Here is a 23,166-nt window from a genome sequence, read left to right on the forward strand (position 1 = left end):
TAGCTACCCAGTCCATCCATCTCTCGCCATCACACCTCACATGCCGCTGACACATTTATTCATACCTTTGTTACCTCTAAATTTGATTATTCCCATGCATTCCTGGCTGGTGTCTTGGTTGGTAATATCATAACTCTCACCAAAACCTGTTTATTCATCACTCCTTTTCTTGATGACTGACACTGGTCCTCATTCAGGCACTGTCTTAGTGTTAAAATTTTCATGCTGGTTTCCAAATCCTTTCATGGTTCTTTTCATCCTGATTTCTAATCTCTCTATCATCTCCAGAAGATATCCATTCTCATTCAATGCTGCCCTCTTGCACATCTGTGTAATGAATCACTCCACTATCAGTGACCAAACCTTCAGCTGTTTTGGCCCCAAGCTCAGGAATTCCATCTCAACACCACTCAATCACCCCACCTCTCTACCTTGCTTTTCTCTTTTTAGACACTTCTTCAGATGTGATCTTAGACATGTGATCTTTGTGTGGTTCATTGCCACATATTGTTTCATAGTGCTCTTGTACAATCTCTTGGAACATTTTATTACACTAAAGGTAAATATAAGATGTTGTTGACATTTTAAATGCCATTAAGTCCAAAGAATTAAAAAAAATTAAAGACTTATAACAACAACAGAAATTGCTAGAAAAACACAGTAGGTCTGGCAGCATGTGCGGAGAGCAAGTTATTGGACCTGAAATGTTAACTCTGCTTTCTCTCCTCAGATGCTGTCAGACCTGCTGAGCTTTTTCAATCAATTTCTGTTTTTGTTTCTGAATTCCAGCATCTGTAGTTCTTTGTTTAGTGTTTGAAAACCAACAAAACCCAATCAGTTCTCAGTTGTGTGCATAACTGATATTGACAGCAGTGTCTGTTGATATCAGCAACTGTGAGCAACTACACATTGGGGAATGTACAATTCCATTTACTGATGTCATCATTTAACTGTGATGTCACGAACAAATGCACGTGCAAATTTTGAACTGGGCTTCAGTGGTCGGGAGAGAGATGCTGGACACAGGGCTGTCGAGTGGTGAGGGGGTAGCGCCCAGAGAAGGAAAGAGTCATAAACTATGGAAACAGTCCCTTACATCCAACTCATCCAGGCCAACCAGGTTTCCCAAACTAGTCTCATTTGCCTGTATTTGGTCCATAAGTCTGCCTTTCCTGACTGTGGCCCTCATTTTGAGGGCCCAGACGCCAAAAGGCAGGGGGTAGGCATCAAGAAGAACCCAGCACCTGGTTTGGGGGGGGGGGGGGGTGGCGCAACAAGGGCCCTGTATCTGGCAGACCCTCTCCCCTCTGTCTCCCTTCTGCACTCGCCCCAACTCTGTACGTGCGTCCTCATTGATCTCTCCCAGATTCTGATCTCTCGTGTCCCCTCTAGGGTCCTCCTGATTCCTCTCTGCTTCCACTCCTCCCCCAGCTCCATCCCAATCTCATTCCAACCCTCACAAGCCTGATCTCTCTAACCACATCCTCCCGAAATCTGTGCACATGCAATTTAAAGTGGAACATTGTATGCCTGCATCAGAGCCAGCCAATATTTATATGTCGACTAACAAAAGGAAATTCAATTATCTGATCATTATCTCAATGTTGTTTTGGGATCTTGCTGTGTGTAAATTGGTATCGCAATCCTTTCAACAGTGGCTACATTTAAAAGTCCATTGCCTGTGAAATTGATTATGATGCTGAGTGGTTTTGGAAGGCACCACACAAATGGAAAGCAGAGTCAGCAATTTAGCTGACTACAGTGGCATCATTGGTCTTAGCACCTCCTGGATTGGAGACTTGAAATCAACAAGAATTGCTGGTTTCCAGTTATTAATAACCTTTGTTGAAATTACATAGGTTTGCTTCAATGCTTCCTTCAGTAAATAACCTATAAACACTCCCTATCTAGGTTTACACATAAAAAATGGCCCTTCAATTGAGTTACCAAAAGGTTGGACACAAATGTTACGGTGTGCCAGCAAGTTGGCACACAGCCTGAAAGAGGTTGAGGGCACAGACAATTGCTGAAGGAAAGCAGTTTATGTTTAATCTATTAAGAGCATTTATTAGAATTGAAAATTGACAAAAGGTATTTGCAGAATAAAGTGTGCAAAAATATTCGTGAATGAACTGAAAAAGTCCTAGGGAGTGTTGCTGAACAAAGAGACCTTGGAGTGCAAGCTCATAGAACATTGAAAGTGGAGTCGGAGGTAGATAGGATAGTGAAGAAGGCATTTGGTATGCTTTCCTTTATTGCTCAGAGTATTGAGTACAGGAGTCATGTTGCGGCTGTACAGGACATTGGTTAGGTCACTATTGGAATATTGTGTGCAATTCTGGTCTCCTTTCTATCAGAATGATGTTGTGAAACTTGGAAGGGTTCAGAAAAGATTTTCAAAGATGTTGCCAGGGTTGGAGGATTTAAGATATAGGGAGAGGTTGAATAGGCTGGGGCTGTTTTCCCTGGAGCGAAGGCTGAGGGGTCACCTTAGAGGTTTATAAAATCATGGGATGCATGGATAGGATAAATAGACAAAGTCTTTTCCCTGGGGTGGGAGACTCCAGAACTAGAGGGCATAGGTTTATGGTGAGAGGGGAACGATATAAAAGAAACTTATGGGGCAATGTTTTCACGCAGAGGGTGGTACTTGTATGGAAAAGCTGCCAGAGGAAGTGGTGGAGGCTAGTATTATTGCAACATTTAAAAGGCATTTGGATGGGTACATGAATAGGAAGACTTTGGAGGGATATGGGCCGGGTGCTGGCAGGTGGAACTAGATTGGATATTTGGTCGAGATGGACTGAAGAGTCTGTTTCCGTGCTGTACGTCTCTATGACTCAAATTCAACTACAAATTAATAAGCAAAACTGATCATACCTAGTGATTAATCGTTTTTTGACAGTTTCCAAGTTGATTGGTGGCAATTTTCTCCACGTTTCCAACATTGTATTCTTAATGTGTGTACTTGACTGACTGGCTGTCTCAACATCTGGTGACTGAGAAAATAATTCGAAGTCATTTAAAAAAATAAAGGTGAGAGATGTATTTATTAAAATGATATTTTAAACAAATGAATTACAAAAAATGTCTGCAGGTAAATAAAATATATTTTATTTATTTACAAGTTGCAGGCATCACCGGCTAGGCCAGCATTTAGTGCCCATCTCTAATGCCCAGAGTCAACTGCTGTGGGTCTGGAGTCACATATAGGCCAGACCAAGTAAGAATAGCAGTTTTCTTTCCTAAAGGACATGAGTGAACTACACAGGACTTTTTCACTACAATTCACAACAGTTTCATGGTCGTCATTTCATTGTTCATTCTAGATTTTAATTGAATTCAAACTTCAGCAACTGTCATGGCAGAATTCAAACATTACCAGTGTCTCTGAATTAATAAAACTCACAAAAGGATTGCAGATGCTGTAAATCAGTAACAAAAACAGAAATTGCTGGGAAAGCTCAGCATATCTGGCAGCATCTGTGCAGAGAAATCAAAATTAACATTTGAGATCCAGTGCCCCTTCATCAGAACTGATGGTAGCTATGAAAATGTTGGTTTATATGCAGAAGATAGAGTGGGTAAGGAGTAAACAACGTGTAAGTGGGTAAGGAGTAAACAATGTGTAAGGATAGAGCCAGAGAGAGAGAGATAGAGAGAGAGATAGAGAGAGAGATAGAGAGAGAGATAGAGAGAGAGAGAGAAGGAAGAGCAGTAGGACAGAAACGAGTCAATAACAACGTGGCTGGGAGGGTGGTTAGTGGAAACTGTCAGTGGATAATGATAGTCTGCAAGGCTTATGTGATAACAAGGCCTGGTGTGTGTGACTGGAGGCTAGAACAATGGGATGTCAGGGTCTAAAATTATTGAACTTGTTAGAGTCCAAACAGTTGCAGGGTCCTGAAGCAGAAAATGAGGTGTTGTTCTTCCAGCTGGCACTTAGCTTCATTGGAGCACTGTAGCAAGTTTGAGTCAGAGATGTTGGCCAGGGAATACGTTAGTGTATTAAAGTGGCAGGTAACTGAAAGCTCAGGATCTTCTTTGCAGGCAGAATGTTGATGTTCTACGAAGTGGTCACCCACTCTAATCTTCATTTCCCCAAGGTACAGGAAACCATACTGTGAGCAGCAAATGCAGTATATTAGGTTATGGGAAGTGCAGGTAAAGTGCTGCTCTTCCTGGAAGGTACATATGGGCCCTTGGATACTGAGGAGGGAGGATATAGATGGGTAGATGTTACACCTTCCGCAATTCTAGGGTAGGGTGCCCTGCAGCTGCCAAAGGTGTAACACCTGCCCATTTACCTCCTCCCTCCTCAGTATCCAAAGGCCCAAACATACCTTCCAGGTGAAGCAGCACTTTACCTGCACTTCCCACAATCTAATGTACTGCATTCGCTGTTCACAATGTGGCCTCCTCTATATTGGGAAAAGACTGTGTGACCACTTCACAAAACATCGACATTCTGCCTGCAAAAAAAAACTATGAACTTCCAGTTACCTGCCACTTTAACACGTCACCTTGCTCCCTGGCCAACATCTCCAACTCAGACTTGCCACAGTGCTCCCGTGAAGTTGAGCATGCACTTCACTTTCCGCTCAGGCACGCTGCAGCACCCCCCACCTACCACCCCCTGGACTCATTATAGAGTTCCATAATTTTAGGGCTTGAACTTGCCCCCTACCACACACACACCAGGCCTTGTTATCATATAGTTTGCCATTACACGCTAACTATTGTTCATCACTAACTGTCCATTAAGAACTATTCATACTCCCAGTCAGATCATTATCAACTCCTTTGTTTGTCCAAATGTTCTCTCTCTTAGGGCTCTACCCCTACCTATCATTTACTCCTTATCCTCTCCTCCCACCCTATAGAACATAGAATGTATCAGCGCAGTACAGGCCATTTGGCCCTCGATGTTGTGCCAGCTTGTGAAATTAATCTGATGTCCATCTAACCTACACCGTTCCATTATTATCCATATATATGCCCCACATAAATGCCCTTAACGTTGACGCGTCTACTACTGATGCAGGCAGGCCATTCCACGCCCCTACTACTCTAAGTAAAGAAACTACCCCTGATATCTGTCCTAAATTTGTCATCCATCAATTTAAAATTACGTCCCTCATGTTAGCCTTCACCATTCGAGGAAAAAGGCTCTCACTGTCCACCCTACCTTACCCTCTGATTATCTTGTATGTCTCGATTAAGTCACCTCTCAACCATCTTCTCTCCAACAAAACAGCCTCAGTTCCCTCAGCCTTTCCTCCTATGACTTTCCCTCCATACCAGGCTACATCCAAGTAAATCTCCTCTGAACCCTTTCCAAAGATTCCTATAATGCAGTGACCAGAACTGCACACAATACTCCAGGTGCAACCTTACCACCGTCTTGTACAGATGAAGCATGATCTTGTGGCTCCAAAACTCAATCTCCCTACCAATAAATGCCAAACCACCTTATTCCTTTTTAACAACCCTATCAACCTGGGTGGCAACTCTCAGGGATTTATGCACCTGGACACCGAGACCTCTCTTCATCTACACTGTCAAGAATTTTACCATTATCCCAGTATTCCGCATTCCTGCTCCTTCTTCAGAAGTGAACTACCTCACACTTTTCCTCATTAAACTCTATTTGCCACTTCTCAGCCCAGCTCTGCATCCTATCTATGTCCCTCTGTAACCCACATCTTCTGCATATAAACCTAGCTGCCATCAATTCTGATGAAGAGTCACCAGATCCTAAACGTTAACTTTGATTTCTCTGCACAGACATGACCAAACCTGCCGAGCTTTTCCAGCATTTCTGTTTTTGTCTCTGAATTAATTGTCAACAAACCTTTGCCTTCCTCCACTATAACAGCTGGCCACCTGCTTTGCATCAGGACCAAGGCCACTGAATTAATTCACCAACTTTCTTGCACCAGAACTTTACTGGTATTTAAAATGACATTCACAATTCAGTAGTTTCTGAAAAAATGAAATGTTAATAGATTTACATATAACATACAAAAACATATCACAGTGCCAGAGACCAGTGTTCAATTCCCACCTCAGGCGACTGACTGTATGGAGTTTGCATGTTCTCCCCGTGTCTGCGTGGGATTCCTCCAGGTGCTCCGGTTTCCTCCCACAGTCCAAAGATGTGCTGGTCAGGTGAATTGGCCATGCTAAATTGCCCATAGTGTTAGGTAAGGGGCAAATGTAGGGGTATGGGTGGGTTGCACTTCGGCAGATCGGTGTGGACTTGTTGGGCCGAAGGACCTGTTTCCACACTGTAAGTAATCTAACCTAATCTAATCTAAAAAACACCCCATAATAATAGGAATGCAACGAAGCATGAAACTCTTATGACCTCAGCTACAGCTTAACAGGTGACAAAGTAAAGACTACCACACAAGTGACATTTTCTCAAGTAGGATGCAGGCATTTTTGGAAAGCAATAAAGTACTCATGATAACATTGCCTAGGGAAGTCAGAATGGATACCACCCACGAAATCTCAACTTGCGACATTCTTTGGATCAATTTTCCAATATACTGAAGCTTCATATAATTCAGCTTGAAAAAGATGTGGAGAAGAGTGAGACATACTCAAAGTAAGCTTCGGTATGTTGAAGCCAAGTGCTCAGCTGGGCAACACCAAGCAGTGCCACTTCAACCCTTTTTTTTTAAACATTATCTCGCTGGAGTATAGTTTGGTATCTATATCACTTCAGTCCATCCAAATTCAGTGACTGAAAGGTAACAGTGATCTATATAAAAGCCAGAATCCAGGTTCTCATGCATAAGGCAAGAATTTTACAATTTATAAAATTTGGTTCTATGTTATTCCATTTTAAGAATAACTTGTAATTGTATAGTGCCTTCCATGACAACTTCCAAGCACTTTGCAACCAGTGAAGTAATTTTCTAATGTCAATGCTGTAATGTAAAAATATGGCAACCAATTCGCACACAGTAAATTCTGTCAATTAGCAATTGATAAGATCAGATAAACTGTTTCAATGCTATAGATTAGTGGAAAAGTACTAGTCAGGATACTGGAGATAACTCCAGTACTCTTCTTCCAATCGATGATATGGAATTCTTTACATCCAATGAAGCAGGTAGGTGAGACCTCAGTTTAACAGCTAATCTGAAAGATAGCACCTTTACAGTATACCATTCCCTCAGTGTTGCACTAGATGTCAGCTTTGATTTTTGTACTTTAACTCAGACTTCTGAACCAGAAACTTCTGACATAGAGGTCAGTGTGTTTCCAACTCAATAACAGTTAATACACTCAAAGCATGTCTGAAATCATAAATCATTTGCCTGCATCAGATATATATGAGATCCACATATAGTGAACTCCTTGATCTTAACTGTGCTGCCTGGGAGCAAATGCAGAAGATTCAAATAATGACCATTATACAGATGGAATCCATATTAGGGTGGCAGGGTGCCACTCTTGCTCAATGGTTAGCACCGCTGCCTCAAATTGTCAGGGATCCAGGTTTGAATCCAGGTGTTTGGATGTTCTTCCCATGTCTATGGGTATTCCCTATGGGTGGTCTGGTTTCTTCCCACAGTCAAGGGATGTGCAGGCTAGGCAGGTTAACTATGGTAAATGTGGAGTTCTGAGGATAGGGTGGGAGGCTCTTCAGAGGATTGGTGCAGACTTGATGGGCCAAATGGCCTCTATCGGCACTGTAGAGATTGTATGATTCTATGAATCCTGGTGATCCTCTGGCTCCCAAATTTAAAAAAAAACTTTAAAGGACATATACATTTTTTAAATCTCTCAAATTGTTAAAGCTTATCATTACAATGCAATTGCATAGTTGATAGTACCATTTGCTAACTAGAATTATGAAGTTGATTATTATTTCACCATGTCTTCATTTTGGATTTACATGCAGTAGCATAATGTAAGAAGGTCCTTTAACTATTCCATTCCGTTCTAATTAGCTGCAGAACATAAAAGCATCAAACCTTACGGGAAACACTTTTACTCTTTTGATTTGTTGCTGCTCCCACAGTTTCTGATCATCATCCTGCTCTTCATTTTTTAAACTCTCATCGTCACTTTCATTTACACCTGAAATTATCAAGATTATAGATTACTACAGTTAAGAAGAATACAAGTAATAGTATCAGGAGTAAGCCATATGGCCCTTTGAGTTTGTTTAATTGTTCTATAATGTCATGCCTACATCTCCATATTCACTCCACTTCTTAGCTCCCTCCCTATATCCCCCAAATCAGAGGGCTCAAAAATCAATTGATCATGACTTAAATATACTGAATGATTTAACATATAGCATTCTGCAGCAGATAGTTCAAAGGATTTATAAGCTTGAGTAACAGCCATTCTCAATTAATCTTACATGGTCAGCTCCTCATTCTGAGACTGCACTTACTGATTACAGATTCACCAACCGGGGAAACACTCAGTCGGAATCAATCCTGTCAAATTGTATTTGGCCAAATTTGATCATTTCCTGAAAATTTCAACCTACATTTTGAGGCTGAACGAACTGATAGTCGGAACCTCGGTGTTTATTTAATCCAGAATTTTAACTTGCAGTGAGTTTTTGTTGATAAATCCAGTAATTTTACACTATTCATTTCAATTTGATTTCTGAGTAAAGGTCACTTGACCCAAAATATTGACTCTATTTCTCTCCACAGATGCTGCCAGATCTGTTGAGTTTTACCAGCAATTTCTATTTTTGTCTCTGATTTACAGCATCCACAATTCTTTTGGCTTTCATTTAATTTTGTTCACAGATTGTCAGTCATGCTCAACAGACCATTTTATCAATTACTTCCGGGGGCTTAAAGAAGGTGATGGTGTGTCTTCCTGAATCATTCCGTTTACTGTGGTTGTGATGCTTGCACTGTAGGTGGGGAATTCCAAGACATTTTTATGATTCAATTAGGAAGACTGCACTGATAAGCAAACCCCACTATTCCACAAATGGTCACAAATTTGTATCGACTCAAGTAAACCACCAAAATGATCCATTTGCCCGACTCACCGCTAATTGAGACAACAAAAAATAATTATTGTAAGCAATCTTATCCTTTAACAAATGGCAAAGAAAACTCATTACTAACCAATTACTACTCAACTTAATCTCAACCCCTTCAAAATCTATAAGACACAAACACCCAATTTTTCATAAACAAGGGTGAGAAAAAAAGGTAGTTTGACGTAAGTATAATGGGTGGAAAATATATACAGGGAAACAAATTCAGCATTCAAGAACTTTGACAACATTCAGGATAGAACAGTCTTTATTGGTCTCCCTGTCATCTGACTGAATATGCATTGCCTCCAATTACTAGTACATTCTTTTTGCACTGTTCACCAAGGTCTGGCAGCATCTATGGAGAGAGAGCAGTATCAACTTTTCAGATCCAGTCACCCTTATTTGGAATCTTCTTCATAAATACTGCCATTCTTGCTGAATTTCTTCAGCAATTTCTGTTGCAATTCTTTGGTTTGTTTGGGAGCAAATCATATCTGGTGCAATCTGATCAATTCCTGAGCAAATCACTTACCTTGCTGGATATCGCGTTTAATGATCTAACTGCTAGTTGGGACCTCAATCACCCTTCTTTAGAATCTTGTTCACAAATGCTGCCACACTTGCTGAGATTTTCCAGCAATTCGCAATTTGCTCCCACAATATGATCTCTGAGATGCAGCCACCAGCTGTGAACCACTACTTCCAGCACCATATGCAAACCTCAGCATGAAGAATTATCAATCCATTAATGCCATATCCAGGGGATTAAACCCAGGGCATTACCAAACACACTGGTAAAGTTAGATTACAGAATGAGGAGTCTATTCTCATTCTGAAAGGTGAATGAACAGAGAATGATGTTGCAAACAAATAGGTCGTTGTGCCTTTGCCAGCTCTTTGAAAGAGCTATCCTTCAATCCTAGTCTTCAACCCTTAATGCATAAGTAAGTTAGTCTTTCTTTGTCAAGTATATATCCAAATTCCTTTGAAACTTATTACTAAATTTTTTTTTCACAATTCTTTCAGGCAACACATTCCAAATTACAGTAACAAACTCCCATCACATTTCTTTATCTTCTAACAAATTTTATAAATGTGTCTCCAGTCACCATCTCTCCTGTCATGGCTTTTTATAAGGCCCATTTTGCAGGCTTTTGAAAAAGGAAATCAAAATAACATTAGGTTAGGGAACAATACAAGGCAACTACCTTGACTATGTTTCATCACACCAAGGAGGACTCCATTTGATTCTCCAGTTCCTTCATCTCTATCGGATCTGTTTTAGTGATGCCACTTTCCACTACAATATTTTTATGAGGTCTTTTTCCTTCTTTAACCAAAGGTTCTGCTCCCTCCCTTAGTCCTTCATCACATTTACTACATTTCCCACATATCCACTCTCACACCCCCTCTCTCTTTGCCAAACCATGAAATGGATCCCCTTGTCCTCCTCTTTCGCTGCACTAGTCTCCACTTTCAATGAATAATTTTCCACCATATACACTCTTCCCACATGATGACATCACCAAAGAACATCCTCCCATTCCCTCTCAGTATTCTGAATGAATCATACCCCCCTCAATGAAGCCCTGGTCTACATCCCAATATACCATATCCTTTCCATGCAAACGCAGAAACTCTAACACATACCCTTCTACCTCCTCCTTCCTTGCTGTCCAAGGCCCAAATATTTCACCCAGTTGAGCAGACATTTACATTTCGTTCTTTCAACCTAGTGTAATGCACAAGCTGCTCACAGTGGGGAGACTAAAGGCAGATTGGATGACTGCTTTGTGCAACACTCGCATTCAGCCTGCAAACATAGCCTTAAACTTCAAAAGGGATACCATTTTAATTTTCCACCTTATTCTGTTCCAGTAAAGTTCACCTGAAGCACAAGAAACAGGAGCTCATCTTTCAATTCAGTATTTACTGGCTTTTCAGATTCAGCACTAAGTTTAACAACTTCAGACCACAACCTTGAAACTATTCATCTTGTTTCCTTTGAAGTTTTTTTAATTTTTTTGCCATTTCACTGCTTTCAGTCAGTAACATGGCTTTGTTCATTTTCTTGCCCTCCCACCACTCTATTGGACCTGAAAGACCAACTTTTCTGACACACGATTTTGTCTTTCACTCTCCCACAGACCTTGCTTTTGTCCTTGTGACACCCTTCACTTGCTCAAAACCCACTTATTCCTAACTTTTCCCAGTTCTGAGAAAAAAAAGGTTGTAAGCTTAAAATATCTTTTTTCCTCAGATGCTGCCGTAACCTTCTGAGTATTCCACCATTTTCTGTTCTTCTTGCAGCTTACCAACACCTGTAGTATATTGTTTTTCAACCATTAGACCATAGTCTGTGATAATTTTGATTGATAAAACAATTGACCAACCAGGAAATTAAGAGAAATTAGGGATTATATGGTTTTATAACTCACTGCACAATGGGGTCTTTACTGAACAATTTGGTTGCAACATCTCTCTGTCCTACATCAGCAGATAAACTTCAAAAATGTCATGAGTCGCTTCAGAAAATTGTGCGATTGTGAAAGGCACTATGTAAATGCAATTTCTTCCATTGTTCACCAACCCTTACCACTTGCAGACACGACATTATCTGGAATCCAAGTCTTACCAATTTCTTCTACCATTCTCTCTCTCTGTGTTTTCAGTTGCTGGGTGAAGTCTATTCTCCTTTCATGATTATCAAGTTCATCATCACTGGGGTCTTCTTCATTCAACTTAGACGGTGAAGTACCATTTCTTCCAAACGAATGAAGAGGAATGAAGTCAGCTTGGGCTCTGGCCATCTGTCGCCTTTTACGGACAGCATGGATGTACCTAGCACTTGGAATCACACCTGCACTGAACAGAATACAGAATGAAGACAACAGACAAAACAAAAGCCACTATTTGTTCAAAATAAAATTTAAAGCAAAAAACAAACAACAAGGACTTAAATTCCTTTGGCTCATCTTTGGACACAAATCTATACTGTTAAAACCATAATGGAATACCTTTAGCTAAAACATGTTTCTACAATTAATGGAATACAATAAGTCAGGCCACTGGTTGTACAAGTAATAATTTCTGAAAGATGCATTTGTTTTGCAAATTACTGTCATTTGGACTAAGCTATAGCAAAATACACTGATCAACCCCAATAAAGAACATTAAAGTAAATTATTTTCTCCCAGTTTTCACAGTGAGAAGGGGTGCGCCATTCAACAACATTATAGAATAAAAGCTTGCATTATATAGAACCTTTAGCACTGCAGGGTCTTCACTGGGTCATATCAAAAATAATTACTGACTCTAAGCAAAAGGACAAAACATTTGAGCAGACTACCAAATGCTTGATCAAAGAGGGAGATTTTAGAAGCAGCTTAAAAGGATAAAAAGGTGGACAGACATTAAGTAGTTTGTGGAGGAAAATCCAGAGATAATGGCTTAGATGATAATGCCACAGTCTTCAATTATGGAAGAAAGCTAATGAGGAATCCATGAGAAATCAGAACGCAAAGAATGCAGAGATTTCAAAGGTTACAGGACTGGAGGGGATTACAATGGCAGCGAGTTGCAAGGCCATGGAGTGGATATGGCAGTAATGCAGAGCCTTGATCTTATCTATTGAATGGGGCTCAATTAGCTCTGTTCATAACTTGCTGCTTCTATTGTTTAGCTTGTGCTGCAACTTCACCAGGTTAGCGCTTGATTTTTATGTTTGCCAAATGTTGCTCCTGGAATACCCTCTTGCAGTCATTGGAGAAGAGTCAATCCCTTAACTCAATGATAATGGTAGAGTTAGAGATATGACAGGTTATGAATTTACAGACTATGAAGGAATAAAATTTCACTGCTGCTGATGGCCCACACACGATAAAAATCACACTTGTAAATATCTTCTGGACTTTATTCAGTGCTTTTACCTTTTATAGTAGAGACAAAACTGTACTTCGTGTGCAAAGTGCAGCCTGATAATACTAGGGATAATGTGAAGTAGAGAAGCTGGGAGTTTTCTTTTTAGAAAGGAAATGATTTCAAGGAGATTTGCTAGAGATGTTTCCACAGGCAGGGAAGCCAGTAACCAGGGTTCTCAAATTTTAAACAATTGACAATAAATATTAAGTAAGGAAATTGACCTTTTTTAAAAACATAGCAAGTCATCATTTGAATGTGTCACATAAAAAGCTGTTGGAATTTGATTCAAAAGCAATGTTTTAAAGGAAATTTAATGTTTACTTGAAAAGGGAAACTTGCCGATCTATAAGACAGGCTTGGGACTAATAGGATGGGTTTTTATAAGTGGTACAGACGCAATGGGCCAAGTTGCCTCCTGCAGTGCTTTAAGCTTGTATTCTCTGAAGCAGGGCAATTACTTTCTTATGCTGCTTATAAATGCTGTGAAAATGAACACTGCTGCAAATATGTGCATGTGAGCAATGCAATGACCCAACTGTAGAGAAATAAATGACAAATTTTCTTCTGTATAAACTCTACTCATCTGAGTCCCATTCCCATCTTTTACTTTACCAAACTAAAATAGCCAATAAAATTCAAGTTTATTAGCTCCGTTTAAAATTCCAAACCTGGTTTCATTTTGTGCTGATATAGTGTGGCTGTCTCAGTTTCATCATCTGTTGAATTAATTTCTTCATTTTCTGTAGGAATTTCTGTTATCTCCTCATCAGAACCACTTCCTTTTTGAAAATCTCTTGGCGTGGAATCATGAAAAATATTCTCATCTAGTGAAAGAGAACAGGACATATATTAGTAATAATAAATCTGCATATGACACACAGGGATAGCCAAAGTCTGTTGATTTATTTCAAATAATGCTGTATTATTCAAAATATGACACCGCATCACTTTTACACAACTCTTTCTCCTCCATCTGCAAACTTAAATGAACAAAATAAATCTTCAAACTATCAGTTTTGCTTACATCATATGCTGAGGAAAGTTCCTTTGCAATCTAGAGGAGAGGACAGAAGTAGGGGCATTATTTGTGCTCAGTCTCTGCAATGACCAGAGCAACAATTTTAGAATACAGGTAACTTGACAAGACAGAACTGGAATATTATCAAAAAGATAGACTTGCCGCTCAAGTTTTAAGTTTGTACTCATGAACAACAATTTTTGGACAATCACATCAATATAAACAACGGGAGAGAAAAAGCTGTTTATTGGTTGGCAAGTTAATGCTGTTGACCAAGGCATTACTAGAGAAAGAGGAATGGAAAACTAAAGGTTCCCAAAACTCCTGGTCAACATTTCGACTTTGCCAACCAATAGGCATCTATTTCTCCTGTAGCTTAAGTTGTTATGATCATTCTTTGATTTGTTCTCAGGAGTGCAAGCCAAAAGCTTTAGCAAAATGTCTCTTTTTCAGGAAATTCATACGCAAGTTGCAGGAATCAAGCTTTTTAATATCACAATAACCATAAAGCTAATCAGAAGATAAAACTCAGTCAGCAAGAAAAGTGCAGCGCTGCTAAGAAATTAAATTCAGGCAATGAGTAGCTATAATGAAGTCAGCCTTAGCATCACAGATCAGAGAAGAGAAAAATCAGATAAGAGTTTATGCTCTGCTGGAATTAACATATACATATAAACATCTGCCGAGAAAAGATCAGATTCAGCTGCAGGACTAAATATCCGAGCAGCAGTTAAGGTGAAGGTTCACATTTGAGTCATCATCAAGTAAAGAACAACCATGGAATTGTCTCTAAACAAAAGTTAGCAAAAAGGACAGGTAATGAAATAAAAACATAATTAAAAATGAATGTATACATGTTGCAACAGGATGATTATACACCATTTACGAGCTCTGATTACTTTCAGTAAAAACAGCAACACAGTGTGAGATTTATCTTGAGTGTGGTGTACTGGTGAATGCAGAAGTATCATAAAAAACAGATGATTTCACTCAACTACAGAAGTTGAAGCATCTGACATAATCAATGTATGCAGGTAAGAAACACCAAAATGAAAACATTATTCATTAAATATTTCTATTGGTGTCGAAAGACACACAACAATTCTAACCTTTTTTTAAGCAATCCTGATAAAGTTTACCTTTTGAGATATCCTCAGCTTGTTCAACATTATTCTGCTTTTCTTTTTTCCAATGCGATGAAAATAAAATGGTGTTTCCAGTTTTCTTTACTTTGAATTCTTCTCTATCTTCTACATTTAGAAAAATAAGGTGTATTACAAGTTTATATAGACAGTTGCTAAAATAGATGTAAGTGAGATAATCAGACAAAACAATTAGCAGATTTATAGAACATAGAACACAGAAAAATACAGCGCAGTACAGGCCCTTTGGCCCTCGATGTTGCGCCGATTCAAGCCCACCTAACCTACACGAGCCCACTATCCTCCATATGTCTATCTAACGCCCATTTAAATGCCACAAAGAGGGAGAGTCCACCACTGCTACTGTCAGGGCATTCCATGAACTCACGACTCGCTGAGTAAAGAATCTACCCCTAACATCTGTCCTATACCTACCACCCCTTAATTCATATCGAAGTTCAAACTGAATGAGTGAGTTAATCCAAAGTTTGACTATATAGTTTTGACCAAGTAACTTGAATACAAGTTACAGTCAAAATGGCCACAAATTACACAGTTTATGTGTTGACAACAAAAGTAAATTTTCCTTCCTGATCCTTCTTGACATGAACTGCATTTTTTAATCATTGCTGACCAGCTCATCCCATGACATTTCTCTCTGTTGTCTAGCGAGACTGGCATTTTGCTCATTAGCTTCCATTCTTATCTAAATAATCGTAGCCAAAGTATTACTTGAAATGGATTCATTTCCTAATCCTGCACAGTTACCTCAATGATCTATCCTTAGTCCTTCTATTTCTCATCTACGTGCTGTTCCAAACAACATCAGTAAGCACAGTAATAGTTTTTAAATGTACACAATTCTACCACTGTTATTAAATCAGTAGGGAATTTATCTGACCTCTAAGGTTTGACTAGAAATTTCTTCCAAATAAACACTGGGAAGATTTCAACATTTGATTTCAATCCCCACTTCTTCAAACTCTCTGTTCCATAGCTACTGACTCCATCTCTCATCTTCACAACAGCCTGAGATTTAACCAGATCATTTGCAAATTTAGTATCACACTTGACCACAAAACAAGATTCCAATGTCAATCGCTCCAGCACTAAAGACTGTCTGTCTCCACCTCCATAACATCACCCGACTTCACTCAGTCTCATGCATCCCCTTACTGATGCCCTCTTTTGCTTTTGTTATCTGAAGACTCAAATATTCCAACATATTCTTCTCTGATCTCGTACATGACATAAACATGCTTTAAAAATTCTCATCTTGTTTTTCAAATTGTTGCGTGGCTAGCTCTCCCTAACTCTGTATCTCCAATCCCATAAACCCGAGATACCTGTGCTGCTCCAATTCTAGTCTTTTGATTATCTCCAATTTTAATTACTCCATTACTGGTAGCAATGCCTTCAGCTGCCTATTCCCAAGTTCTGGAATATCTATCATACTGTAAAACACCTTCAGATATTTAATATGCTATTGCTGTTGTTCGAGGAACATTACTTCTGAATTCAGTACTATTAGATTTTCACTATACCATCCAATCAGAGCTATGCTGTCACAGTTCTGAAGTAATCATGACAGACTTAAAACAGTATCTTTGTTTCTTTTCCACAGATGCTGCCAGACCTGCTGAGTTTCTTCAGCATTCTCCGTGTTTGTTCCAGATTTCCAGCATTTGCTGTAGTTTGCTTTTATTTGAACGTTTAATTCACTGTCACTGCTCTACTAGGTCAGAAGTCACACAACACCAGGTTATAGAAGTTCAAATTGAATGAATGATTCAATCCAAAACTTGAGAGTCCCAACAGGTTTATTTGAAATCAAAGCTTTTGAAATGCTCCACCTGACGAAAAAGCAGCACTTGAAAGCTAGTGGTTTCAAATAGACCTGTTGGACGATGACCTGGTGTTATATGACTTCTGACCTTGCCCACCCCAGTCCAGCACTGGCACCTCCAACTCATGCCTCATCTTCCAGAAATGTCTATCTTGAAGTTCTACTCTTCTCTTAGTTGAGATTGCAGTTTTAATCTTTTGGTTTATTCACATTCACTGCTTTCTATCTCTCTACTAGTGCTGAATAAAGTGTAAGCTAAAACTCACTTTCTCATTTTCTTCCTCAGTGTCTGCTCCACCTGGCTTCACCTTATTCCACACAGATTCCAAATTAAGCCAACCAGGATTACAGGTATTTCCAAGGCACACAATTCTCCTCAGACAGCTGCTCCTGGCTGCATCCTGCAATCCTGAGGGGGTAGCATGGCGGCTCAGTGGTTAGCATGACTGCCTCACAGTGCCAGGGATCCAGGTTCAATTCCAGTCTTGGGTGACTAACTCTGTGGAGTCTGCACGTTCATCTCGTGCCTGCATAGGTTTCCTCTCGGTATGCCAGCTTTCTGCCACAGTGTAAGGATATGAAGGTTCAGTGGACTGGCCATTCTAAAGAACCTAGTACTCTCCAGGGATGTGCAAGTTAGGTGGATTAGCCATGGTTAAAAAATAATGTATGGGGGGTGTTTGGGTGGGATATTCTTCAAAGAGTTGATGCAAACTCGATGGGCTGAATGGAAGCATAGGGATTCTATAATCCATACACAGTGAGACCTGCTTTCAAATGCAAACTCGACCACTCTCCCTTAGTGCTGACTCACACCATCTCCCAGCTGTCCCAGTATCCAGTTCCATTTCATTCTTTATCTAATTCAATTCTTTAACAAGAAACTATTTTTCTTCCTTTCAAAAGCTAAGGCACAGTGCTGAAGAATTCATACTGAATGAAGCATTAACTCTCTTTTTCTCTCCACAGATGTTGCCAGACTGGAGTTTCTCAAGCACTCTCCATGCTTGTTTCGACACTATCATTTGCTGTATTCTTTATAGAATATTCTTTATGGCGTATATTCAGGCACAGAAATTTCCTGTTTAGATCTCCGTATATTGCCTATTCTGTATCAGAAGGTTTTGACCTAGAAAAAAAATTGACCAAGTTGGGTGCTGGGCAACTCAGGTAGGAAGGGCATGGAATTTGGATTGCAGTTCCACAAAGCTGTCAACATATTATCACTTTCTCCTCAGACGCTGCCTGACCCAGGTTTTTACATATTTTGTGTTTTTAATCCACCATTCGCAGTAAAATGAGAGATCCAACTGAGGTATATATTACGCTAAAGGAGATTGACAACATAGATCAAAATAGCTTCCTCTTGTGAGGCAATGTACAGCTGCAAGTCATTATTTTAGGACAAGGGGAGCAGCTTCAAAAAGAGATAAGGAGAATTACTTCTGACAAAGGGTCATGAATCTGTGGAATATCTGAGATTGCAGTGGACTGTTGGGACATCGAGTAAATTTAGGAGGAGATAGAATTTTAATTAGCAATGGGCTCAAGTTGAAGGGTTTGGAGGGATATGGGCCAGGTGCTGGCAGGTGGGACTAGATTGGGTTGGGATATCTGGTCAGCATGGACGGGTTGGACCGAAGGGTCTGTTTCCATGCTGTACATCTCTATGATTCTATGAATGGCAAGAAACTAAGAAGCTCAGATGTACAGACAGATCTTAGGATGCCTGCCCACAGACACATCAATATGAAAGAACAGATTAAAGGGATTGTTAAGAAAACATTAGGTACGCTCGCCTTTAACTGTTATAGTATGGATAATATAAGTAAGGAGGTCATGCTGCAATGGTTCAGAACTTTGGTTAGGCCCCAGCTGGAGTAGAATGTGCAGTTTTGGTCACACGAATGTGATTGCACAGGAAGGGATGCAAAGGAATACGTGCTTGGAATAGAGTATTTCAGCTAAAAAGAGAGGCTGAATAGGCTTGGGCTATTTGCTTTGCTGCACAAAGTTGAGTGGGGAACCTGACAGAGGTGTATACGATTATAAGGAGCATGGATAAAACAAATAGATAGTAAAATTCCCCTTCAGCAAAAGGTCAAGGAGGAATTGTTTTAAAGTAAAAGGAAGGAGGCTTAGAGTTTCTTCAGGAAAAATGTTTTCATCTAGAGGATGGTAAAGGCTTGGCATGCACTGCTCAGGAGGGTAGTTGAGGTGGGAAAGCTCAATCTTTCAAGAGCACTTACAGAGTCATGAAGATGTACAGCACGGAAACAGACCCTTTGGTCTAACATATCCATGCCGACCAGATAATCTATATTAATATAGCTATATTCCTCTAGATCCTTCCTATTCATATAGCCATCTAAATCCCTTTAAATAAAATAATTGTGCCAGCCTCCACCACTTCCTCTGGCAGCTCATTCTATACGCACCATGCTCTGTGTGAAAAATTTGCCCCTTATGACCTTTTTAAATCTTTCCCTCTTGGATGAGCACTTGACATAACTTTCAAGGCTTTGCGCTTCATATGGGAAAGTGAGAAGTGTAAGTGGTGCTTACAATAATTTAATGATGTGGAGGAGTCAGTATTGGACTGGAATGGGCAAAGCTACATGATGAACGAGCAGCGCTTCGAAAGCTAGTGCTTCCAAATAAACATGTTGGACAATAACCTAGTTTTATGAGATTTTAACTATATTTTGATGGTTCACACTCAATGGGCCGAACGCCCTCTTCTGTACTACTGTTTGTTTCATGATTATAAAGGGACGTTGAACACCCCTGTCTGTGGCTCCAAGTTCTTGCTGTAATCATAGTTCAAAGTTTGACAGATCTGCAGACGCCTAACAGGTGGGCTAATGTGCAGCACCAGTTACCTTCTCTGTCGTACCCAAAGCTCAGCCGACTCCGGTCACAGATACGAGTTTGACCGGCACGTTTTGCAGCGCTCCATTCGACTCCAGCTTCCTCGCTGCCACTATCTGCTGAGGCTGAGCTGGGGCTGGCGGACTGGGCCCTGGCTGAGCCACAGGCTGGTAGAGCGGGTTTGACCACATCCCCGGTCCCGACTCCGGGCTGAACCTGCTCTTGATCATCCTCGTCGCTGGACTCGCTCCTCCTGCGGCGGAAATTCCGCTTCGGATTCTTTCGGAACATTCTAAAGACAATCACAGACAGAACACGGCGGCCGCAACGTTCCCAGAACGACACGGAAGCGGAAAGGGAATCTTCCATTGTTGATTGGGGGTAGGGGGGAGAGATGACAGCACTGATATACATTTATCGCAAACAACATATTTTAAATATCAATATCAACACAATATGTTACTAAATATTGGTAATACAAGATTATTATTATCCTTTTTCCTGTCAAAGAATATTCGACATACTTTTTAAAAGTCTTATCCAACGTCAACCCCTTACTCATTGATTTAAATCAGAGATTCTAGGTTTCCTTGATGTTTGTAGCAAATACACTGGACGGAGTTAAAATAAAACTATGATTTAGAGATGCCGGTGTTGGACTGGGGTGTACAAAGTTAAAAATCACACCAGGTTATAGTCCAACAGGTTTAATTGGAAGCACACTAGCTTTTGGAGCGACGCTCCTTCGTCAGGTGATTGTGGAGGGCTCGATCGTAACACAGATTTTATAGCAAAAATTTGCAGTGTGATATCTGCCAAGAAAATATCATAAAATTATTACCTCTCCGTGTTAATCCGAAAAAAAACTAAGATTCGTGGATGCTGGCGGTCGGAACAGAAAACAAAAATTGCTGGAGAAATTCAGCAAGTCTGGCAGCATCTGTGGGAAGAAGACAGAATTAATGTTTCAAGTCCGGCGATCCTTCATCAGACCGAACTGAGTTATTGCATGGAGGGGAAATTAGGTTTTATAATTCCTGAGATAGTTTATTCTTCTTCTCCTGTTTAGTATATTCTCACAATGTTAATAGAATTAGCTTTCTGCGATCATGATCAAGCTACTTTGATAGGTTGATCTGTTAAAGTTGTGGAAATGTGTCTTAGTCAGCTGTGAGGTTTTTAAAAAAAGATTTTGGTATTCGGGTATTTTATGGGGCCCGACAATAAAAACATGCTTGCCACATCAAGATAACAGCGACGTAATCTGACGAGCTAATTCATACCTTATCACAATTGTTTGCTAAACTTTCCATTAACTTATAAACGCAAGTTGTGCCAAAATCATATGCAACACAAAGTCACCCCATGAATCTGTAAGCATTAATGCCAAAAAATAAGCTGATCCCGAATCTCCCAGCAGTATGTGAAAGAAGTGACGCTCCATGCCCCACCATGCAGATGCCAACACACTCACCCCCTACCCGGATGCACCATGTCTCCTTCATTCATGCCAAGCCGATCTGCAAGCTGATCGAGGATGCTATCTCTATGATTAGGTCGATCCCAAATCCCCAAACAGCAGAAAATCCCCACTTCCCATGCAACAATCTCCCATGTCTCCCCCGCCCCCTCACCATGTCAAAGCCTGTCTGAATCGGAGCCCCCGAACTCACTGAAGGTTGTGCTGAACATGTGCCTTCTTTCTCCCAGGGCTGGTTCAATAGGAGCAAATTACTGCAGATGCTGAAATTTGAACTGAAAACAAAAAATGCTAGAGATCATAACGATCAGGCAGCGTCCATGGAGAAAAAACAAGCTAACGTTTCTAGTTTCAGACTCGAGACTCAACTGAGCTTGCTTTCTCTCCATGGATGCTGCCAATTTGGCGGAAGGCCAGGGTTAGACCAGACGCCCATCACATGAGCTCTCGCAAATTGCGCTCACATTAGCCAGAAGCTTGCCATCAGAAGTTTGACTGATTCCGGCGACTAGCGCTCAGATAGAACACCCGATTTCAACCTTCTCCCTACTCCCCATTCTTTCTCATTTGCGTTTAGCCGAGGGTGGAAAAAACGCTTCAAACTGAAATCTTTCGGGTTAACACGGAGAGGTAATAAATTTACTATATTTTCTTGGCAGATTTTTTATGTACAAAACTAAAGTTCAGGGGAGTATGCGCATCATGAGGTGACTTCTCCAAGGTTCTCTCTCATCCGCTTCATTGCTGATGGAGACCAATGCATTATCCAGGATTGCCGAAACTATCCAAATCAGAAGGACCGACCTGTCATGCACAGTCTATTAAACGGGTGCTGTTGGTCGCAATTCGATTAACTTTAAGAAACACAGGTTTGCTGCTGGCAGTAAATTTTCGCCCAGAGGGCTGTGGGTGTCTGGAATTCTCTGCTTGAAAGAGTGCTAAAAACTGAACCCCTCACAATATTTAAGAACTATTTAGATGAACCCCACTTAAAACACCATAGCAGACAAGGCAAAGTGCTGTAACATGGGATTGGATGATATGATATTTGATAACCAGCTCCTTCACAATGGGCCGAACGGCCACTTGTTAAGCTGTAAAGATTCTATGATAAATATTTATAGAGTCATAGGGATGTACAGCACGGAAACAGACCCTTCGGTCCAACCCGTCCATGCCGACCAGATATCCCAGCTCAATCCTGCCAGCACCCGGCCCATATCTGTCCAAACCCTTCCTATTCATATATTCATCCAGCTGCCTTTTAAATATTGCAATTGTACCAGCCTCCACCACTTCCTCTGGCAGCCAGTTCCACACATGCATCATCCTCTGCGTGAAAATATTACCTCTTGGGTCTATTTTATATCTTTCCCCTCTCACCCTAAACCTATGCTCTCTAGTTCTGGATTCCCCCATCCCAGGGAAAAGACCTTGTCTGTTTACCCTATCCATGCCCCTCATGATTTAATAAACCTCTTTAAGGTCACCCCTTAGCCTCCAACACTCCAGAGAAAACAGCCCTAGCCTAGTCAACCTCTCCCTATAACTCAAATCCATGAACCCTTGTAAATCTTTTTCTGAAAGCTTTCAAGTTTCACAACATCCTTACAATAGGAAGGAGACCAGAATTGCACACAATATCCAATGTCATGTACAGCCACAACATGACCTCCCAACTCCTGTACTCAATACACTGACCAATAAAAGAAAGCATACCCCACAACTTCTTCACTATCCTATCTACCTGCGACTCTACTTACAAGGAGCTATAAACCTACACTCCAAAATCTATTTGTTCAGCGATGCTCCCTAGACCCTACCATTAAGTGTATAAGTCTTGCTAAGATTTGC

The 23,166-nt window shown here is 40.5% G+C and overlaps 1 protein-coding gene across 2 annotated transcripts in view; it reads right to left on the reverse strand.

Annotated features, from left to right (window-relative positions):
• Window positions 1-20,185, reverse strand: part of gcfc2 (GC-rich sequence DNA-binding factor 2) — a 60,596-nt gene extending 40,411 nt beyond the window's left edge. For both annotated transcript variants that reach the window (XM_060851281.1, XM_060851282.1), the window contains exons 1-6: window positions 19,844-20,185; window positions 15,113-15,223; window positions 13,624-13,779; window positions 11,670-11,894; window positions 7,997-8,097; window positions 2,881-2,999 (exon numbers count right to left, since the gene is read on the reverse strand). In XM_060851281.1, the coding sequence (XP_060707264.1) occupies window positions 2,881-2,999; window positions 7,997-8,097; window positions 11,670-11,894; window positions 13,624-13,779; window positions 15,113-15,223; window positions 19,844-20,123 (992 nt within the window). In that variant the 5' untranslated portion in view covers window positions 20,124-20,185. The remainder of the gene's footprint in view (window positions 1-2,880; window positions 3,000-7,996; window positions 8,098-11,669; window positions 11,895-13,623; window positions 13,780-15,112; window positions 15,224-19,843) is intronic.
• Window positions 20,186-23,166: the final 2,981 nt, after the last annotated feature.

Source organism: Hemiscyllium ocellatum, chromosome 3, assembly GCF_020745735.1.
Source record: "Hemiscyllium ocellatum isolate sHemOce1 chromosome 3, sHemOce1.pat.X.cur, whole genome shotgun sequence".
Classification (NCBI taxonomy): Eukaryota; Metazoa; Chordata; class Chondrichthyes; order Orectolobiformes; family Hemiscylliidae; genus Hemiscyllium; species Hemiscyllium ocellatum.